At 39.2% G+C, this 7,517-nt stretch overlaps 1 protein-coding gene across 10 annotated transcripts in view; it reads right to left on the bottom strand.

Annotated features, from left to right (window-relative positions):
• Positions 1-270: 270 nt before the first annotated feature.
• The window catches only part of SLC44A3 (solute carrier family 44 member 3), a 100,072-nt gene continuing 92,825 nt past the window's right edge, over positions 271-7,517 (bottom strand). For 9 of the 10 annotated variants that reach the window (XM_072041839.1, XM_072041840.1, XM_038182820.2 and 6 more), the window contains 3 exons: positions 4,243-4,380; positions 3,515-3,751; positions 271-1,680 (listed from right to left, as the gene is read on the bottom strand). In XM_072041839.1, the coding sequence (XP_071897940.1) occupies positions 1,564-1,680; positions 3,515-3,751; positions 4,243-4,380 (492 nt within the window). In that variant the 3' untranslated portion in view covers positions 271-1,563. The remainder of the gene's footprint in view (positions 1,681-3,514; positions 3,752-4,242; positions 4,381-7,517) is intronic. The other variant, XM_027462346.3, reaches the window with a different exon arrangement.

The raw sequence follows: 7,517 nt of genomic DNA, 5'->3' as shown, positions 1-7,517 counted from the left end.
ATCTTGACTACAGAGAGTTTCCATCAATGAGCTCAGTGCCATTCCTTAATTGGATGCACTGTCTGTTCAGATATACTGAATAAATCAGGAAACAACTGGAGTGCTCCTCTGCAAATGTTTCTACATTTTCTGATCCAGGCACAACCAGCCCAAAGAAGCATGATAAGAAAAAAAAAAAAACAAACACATGTTGAATGACATGCTACGAAGGTAAAAAGGACAGCTCTATGACCTTGTAAACTCAGTATTTTTAGCTAAAGGACATAGAAATTTATGAGGAATTTGTTTATTAACAACTTTCATAGACTATCATAACAAGTCTATTAATAAAAATAAGATATGCTGACATGAAACACGTTATTCATACAAATAGATGGTCATTTTACCAGTGCAACAGATTTAACAGAGATTTACAGACCTAATAGTTACTTTGTCCTGGGTTATTGGTAACCTTTACTTTTTTTCTGCAACTGTTTTTGCTATTGCTGGTTTGCCTTCATACTTCCTGGTGTACTTCACATTCAAGTCTACAAACAGAGAAAAAAGGAATCAAGCAATGTGCAGCACTGCTCCTGTTATTGCATTTATATGCCTGAAAAAGTAAACTGGGAAAATAATTACGGTTCTTTTGTGTCTTATATCTGCAGTTATCTCTTAGGGACCAGAAACCCCCCAGTTTCTGTGCTTGCCAAAATATTACTGAAGAATACAGTAACAGACACACACAGTGAAAAGAACAAGTATTAGAAACTGAAGCAGTGCCCTCTAGCCCACCTGCCTACAGCAGAATGCCCACAAGACAGTGAAGAGTACCCTAGAGCCTGGGACCTCTTCAAAGTAGACAAGAAAAATCACCACAGTCTCTGTGCCCCCGTAACAAGTAGCTAGGATGCAAGATGCTAGTAGTAATGTGGAGCAGGAGCTGGTGCCAGAGTAGCTGCTACATCTTCCTCCAGCAGCCCTGGCTTAGCCCCCTGGCGCTGGGGTAAAATCGCCCCAGATTCTCAGCTGGTGGGGCAGTTCCTCAGCTCGGGCAATGTGCAGACCTCAGATGGCAGCTGGTGAGCTTTCACTTTGGGACATTCCTGTGCTTGGGTGTGGGAGAACACTCCCTTCTAGCATCTCAGCTTTTTTACCCCAGCATAAAACAGAGGCAATAAATACTTAATTACTGTAGAGGACATGCCAGGGTGGGGGTGGGGGGAGAAGAAAGGGTAGGCATCTAAGCTCTAACTTTACAGTTCTGGAAAGAGTTCACAAAATCAAGCAGCCTGCTGCTGTTCTGACTTTCCTACAGCAGGCATGTGAAGGACTATCCAAAGAGGATTGCTCTCCCATCACCTTGCAATTGTCTGATTTTTCTCATCCTCTGCTGGGCACACTGGGGAACAGGAAGAAGGATGAGTGTAAGTATTTCATCCTTCCATTTTGTACCAGCAGAGGGGTTCCTGAGGACTGAAAGCAATGAAGGGAAATGTTTGTCGCTGTGAAACATCAGAAGACACAACAGTCTACATCTTTTCTTCTCAGGACATAAAGGCAAACAGCAGCTGGCAGACAAGTTCACAGCCCATATTCCCTCCTCACCATAGGCTGGAGCTCTGTCCCATCTTCGTTGTCACTTCTCATGGTTCTGTGTTTATGCCCTTCTGTTAAGTCGTTACTCTGATTCACAAACATCTACAAACAAAAAGCAGGGTGAGATCATTTGGGAATGCGAACCATTATGTAAACAAAATAAAATAAAAGTAACAGCCTTGTAAAGGAAGACAGTTAACCTGGGGCTATGAAACTAGCTGGTCCCTAGCTGGATGACACTGAGTGATACTGGGAGGCACTCTGCAGGGTGATGAAAGAAGCTGAATAGGATGAAACAAGAATCCCTCGTACTTTCTCTACTGCAGCAATGAGAGCTCTGGCTGTCTGAAATCACTCACCCAGCTCTCCATCTATTGCCACATATCATCCTGAGGGCCACAGAGCCTCCCTTCCACCCCCAGATGTTTATCACCCAACTGTAACACAGATGCCACACATAAATGCCTTCATGTGTTGGGAAACTCCAAGCCCTTCTCTATGTGATGAAACATACTCTTGGTCGTGCAATGAGGAGGAGTCTGGATGTGCTGCCCCCAGTTTTTCCATACAAGGTTATACTGCCTGCCCTGCTTGCAAGACTCGCCCCTGCGGGAAGTCCTCTTCACCCCAGACCCCAGGGAATGGCTAACTACAAAGAATTAAGAGTTAAACCAGAGTTAAAGAAAAACTACCGCAAAGTTTGCAAGTGGAAAAAGGAAAGCCTCTATTTGTTTCATTAAGGAGAATTGGCTTAAGAAGTATTCTAGCATTTGGCAAAACAGAGGAAGAAGAACAGAGGTCAAGGCTTCAGAGTTTTCCATTAAGTAACATATTCCTATTCAGGACATGTGCTTAAGTACTGTTCTGAATCAAGGCCAAAGAATAACCATCTGCTTTCTTCTGTAAAAAGGGTTAAGCCTATTTTTAGGCTGCCTTTTTATTGTTTTTGTTTGTTTTCAACAAAATTCTAAGAACATTACAGGAAATCTAATAGCAGCATAAAAACAAACAAACAAACAAAACCAAAACCAACCAACCAAACCAAAGCAAACAAAACCAAACCAAACCAAACCAAACAAACAAAAAACAGTTTTTCTGACACTGCCCTGAAGAAATCCTTCCAGAAGATTCACATCATCTGAGCTAGTCTGTCCGGCTGCTAAGACTTTCTTTGTTGCGTGGTTTATGAAAAAATGGACAGGACAGGCAAAAATAGTATGAAAGGAAAAAAAGCTTCCACATTTCCAGTATTCATATGAAAGGGATGGCATGTATACATTCAAATGCTCCAGATGCAGCTGTTAACTAAAGCTCTCCATCATTATTAGCTATGCAATGATTCTCCATGGGAAGCTTGCAGTTCAATACAGTAATTATCAGGGTAGAGACAGAACAGTCAGTCCAGAGACAGAAGGGTTTAATCAAGAAACATAGGACAGTATTTTGGCAAAAGAATCTATATATGTATGAAGGAAAGCAACTCAAGTTTGAATCGAGTTTGTTCAAAACTACAGCATCCATAAGATGTATATGAATACCTGACCTGCTACAAGCTCCTTGTTCTTTATTTTTGTTCCTTGCTGTACAGAAAGTCAAAATGGACATAAACATCTAATCTTAGGGCACACTGTGGATCATACTGCAGCGAGCTCAGCTATTTATTTATATATTTATATATTTACTAAACCTTAAAAAGTCAGCCATTGCCTATAGGTAGCAGATCACAGCTAGCACACAGGGGCCAGAGGGAGGAGTTCATTTATTTCAATTTTTAAACTCACCTTTTTAATTTGCATCCCTGAGCCCATTCTGTTCTAAGGGCTTGGAAAAGAAATCTGATGGATTAAGAGTTCAGATTAATAGGTCATGGGGAAAGAGAGAATCCCCAAAAGCTTAGAATGGCTCAAACAACTTTGCTGTTATCAGTGGGGCTTACCAACAGTTCCTGATCTACAAAGTACGGCTTCTCTGCAGATCCATCATTTGTTTCCATATCAATAGCAAAGCAAAGGAACATGGCATCCAGCGTCACTTCAAACACAGACAGGAAGCTGTGGGACATCAGGTAGGCAAAAAATCCAACCAGCAACAGAGGAACTACCCAAGCTTGCAGCTCTCGATGGTAGTTAAATGCCATCAATCCTCCAAAAACAGTAAAACATACAACAAACACCTGTAAAGGGCACCAAGAGACAAATGCAGCCTTATTAATAATCACATGATTTGCTTCTTTGTTTTCCTGAGAAACATTAAAAAAAAAAAAAATCCTCAGGCAAATTACAGCTAGTATTTTAAAAGAACATCTCATCTGAGAGATGGCTATGCAGTTTTTGGAAAATAGTTGCCACATTCTGTATTCAATTCAGTGTGCAAATTTTGTAGGGAAGTGGCAATCTACTATATATTTACCAAAGACTCAGTGCAACAGAAACCGCAAGAGTGGCACCAAGGACACTACTTTAACACAAATAAGTAACTCAGTAAAAGCTATGAAAAGGATTAAGTTCCTTAAAATTATCCTCTCTACCAAACTCATTTTACAGCATTAACAACACTGAGTTTAACAAGAATATTACCTTATTTGAGCTTAAAGCCTTATTTACTTTTGGTACAAGAAACAGAATCATACCCTGATTATTCACCTCAGCCTTTTCCTATTCTTACCTTTCCTAGAAATATGATAAAATCTCCACAACAACTAATGGATGCAAATTCAGCAGAACTCTTCGCCAAAATATGGACAGCATCCTTTGCTGATGTACAAAAACTTGTTCCATTTATGGCAGTAGCTGTGTATACATGCTGAAATGAGAGAAGACAACAATGCAATGTGAGATGACAGACCCTTTTAATCTAGATTTTACTTCTACAAAAATGAAAAGCTTTAAAGATGATTTGGAAATGCTGACTTTGTGAATAAAAAAAGTTATTTTGCATAAAATGACAATTTTATTTCAAGTGACTAGAGTAACTATGTTTCTAGTGTCAAATAGTTTTTTTTTTACATCATTTCCACCATTAGTAAATGCTGTAACAGGGATGAAGTAAGTTTCTAAACTGATCTTTATCCAATTTATTTTAAAACACCCTAATTTTTTGTTAATTAATTTAACATAGTTACCACAAAACACTTATCTGAATCATGCTATTCAAACTTACTTATTTTCCATGTATCTCCCTTCCACAACTGCTGGAAACCTATACATGCAGAACAATCAAGCTATGTAGTGATCAAGTAATTTAAAAGTTGATTATTAAAAAGGTTTTATGCACTGCCCTTTTAGACTATTCATATGCTACTGAAATTCAAGCTTATGGCTACAGCCATAAAATAAAACCATCGCATGAAAAATGAAAACAATTGTGACAATGATTGTAAAAAAACAGTTAAAGGACTAGACCAGTGAAGAATCTTGTCACTAAAAATAATAATAATAATAATAATTTTAACAGACGGTAGGGGCAATCAAAGGTATCAGGAATATTATAAGATTTCCCTTTGTGGAAATTGGCCAATACATGTGGGATGGCCTTCTTGGACTGGATTATTTTAGCACCTGTTCTGGATAAGTTGACACACCTGTCCCATTTATGGAACTCCTCAATAAGGCTTTGAAACAGCATCCAAAGTATCAGCTAGGAATAACAGCACTCAGGATACCTGAAATATTTGCTGAACTTTGCCAGCAAGTCTTATGAATAGTTTCCCTTTTCTCAAAATATTAGAAGGTGGATTATGTCGCAAGATATTAGTTACATCTGGTACATTCAGAAGAACCGCAGTGTGCAAAGGATTACTGTTTTGAAGGAATTTATATACCCGAACATGTACTGAAGTGCTTAGATTACTTTCTGCTACATGCAGAAGCAGAAAAAAATGATTTGCTAAAAGTGAATTATATTGGCCTACTACAAAACAGTTCCTGTTCAAAAATCTGTTTTTTCTTACAAATCAAAATATAAAACAGCTTCAGATATCTCAAGGCACAGAAAATTATTTCTGCAGAGTCCCGTTTTATCCCAACTTCTGCAATAAACCGTAGTGTAGCAAAGTTATATTGACATTACTGTATCTTAAACTATTGCACAGAAAGAAATTAAACACAAAGATCCTTTGTATCTTCATTTTTAATATTATTTATTTTATATATAGCAAATGACTTATTTCCTCTGATTAGGAAGCAAAACAAAGAGTATAAGCAGTGACATCCTGTAAGCACTGTACTTATATCATACCTAATGCATCTGTAGATGGAAAAAATACAACTAGGAACCATGGATTTATTGCCCACTATGAGGAAAAAATACATAAAAATAAAGATTCCCCTGAACTTTACAGAAACATGTAGACTATTTGCATAAAAATCTGTTTAAACAAGCAAGTTCTCTCCATCCCGAAATAAGAAAAAACGCCTTCAGTAGAGCTTTCATTTACACCATCCTGTGCAGTGCTGCCCCGGGGCCTGCAGGCAGCCTGCCCCTTGGCGCATCCACCCCTTGGGCTTCCCGGTCGCCCACACCCCTGAAAGAGAGGCAGCCTCATCCCACCTGCCTCATGCAGCCTGGCTGCTTGGCAAGGAAAGCAGGCAGCCTGCCAACTCGCCCTCCCTAGGGTGGAAGGCGATCAGATCAGCAGGCCCAGGGCAGCCCTGCTGGGCCTCCCCCTGCCCAGGGCACTGCCACCAGGTTCAGGGAGGGCGGCCTCAAATCAGGCTCCCTCTCTGCCTTCTGTCTCTGGCTGTCACTGCATTTTTCAAACACGGATAATACACCTATCTTTATAACATGCTGTGAATTAAGGCTGCTTCGTTGTTCCCCTTAACAGACAGGAAACTGAGACACAAAGTGGAAAAATTGGTTTTGTAAGTTTGTTGCTGTCCCTTAAGAACTAAATTCACAGAGCAGATCCTGATCTGGTGAGGTCAGTATACATTTTGCCAATAAATTAAATACAGATTCTGTATTCATTATAAACTGAAAGAAAAAAAAGTTCTGTTTTAAAAATTAAAAAAGAATGCTGAAAATGCATGTGCATTTGTACAAACACTGTACCAAACCTTAAAATAAACAACCACTTGTTCACATTCTGGAATTAGCCACTTCAGTATCTGAGGAATGTGCCATGAAAAGAATTTCTGATATTTATTAACTAGAACAGTTTTCTTGGAAGAACTGGAGAACAATGCTAGAGACTGAATACTACCTGCATAGGCATTTGTGTTGCTACAAACCAGTTAATAAGAAGTGGAACTTGTAACAATTACAACTTCAACAAATACAACCATCAACTAATCATAACACATAAGCAAGAGACACAGCCAGGTGGTAACCCAACATTACAGAAGAGGCACAGAAATGAATGAACTAGAAGGCTACAAAAGTAGACATTGGCATGGGTGAAGTATGAATGTTACTAGTAAAAGCTGAAGACTGAGTCAAGCGATCTTTGGGGAAAAAATACATTTTCAAACTCAGAGTTGCACAGAAACTAGTTCAAATGATTTCTCATCCTTACCCACCAAAGAATAACTAACACATAAGCTACTCCCAATATTTGCAAATGATTTTGGACTTTGGACTAAGAAGCTTAGCTCTCCCCTTTATTTTCTAGTTGCAGGGATTGCAACCCATTCATTTTCAAAGAAAAGATAGTTGTGAAGGATAAGATGGCAGACTGCAGTCACATACGAGCCTGCTATCATTTAGAAACAGACTATTCAAATGTGGTGTTTTTTTCCTACCAGTTGTATTCTCTTTCCTCATGCACAAAAGCTTTAGTGGAATTGGAAATGTGTGAGAGAAGGGCAGCAGGAATGATCCAAAAGGTATGGAATGTCTTCTGTCTGGGGAACTACTGAGTGCACCAGACTCCACTGTCTGGAAAAGAGATGACTGAAGTAGGATGCGGTAAGAGGGCTACAAAAGCATGAGAAATATGG

Source organism: Anas platyrhynchos, chromosome 8, assembly GCF_047663525.1.
Source record: "Anas platyrhynchos isolate ZD024472 breed Pekin duck chromosome 8, IASCAAS_PekinDuck_T2T, whole genome shotgun sequence".
NCBI classification, from domain to species: domain Eukaryota; kingdom Metazoa; phylum Chordata; class Aves; order Anseriformes; family Anatidae; genus Anas; species Anas platyrhynchos.
The sequence above is the reverse complement of the archived record's forward strand: the minus strand, read 5'-3'. Positions and strand labels throughout refer to the sequence as shown.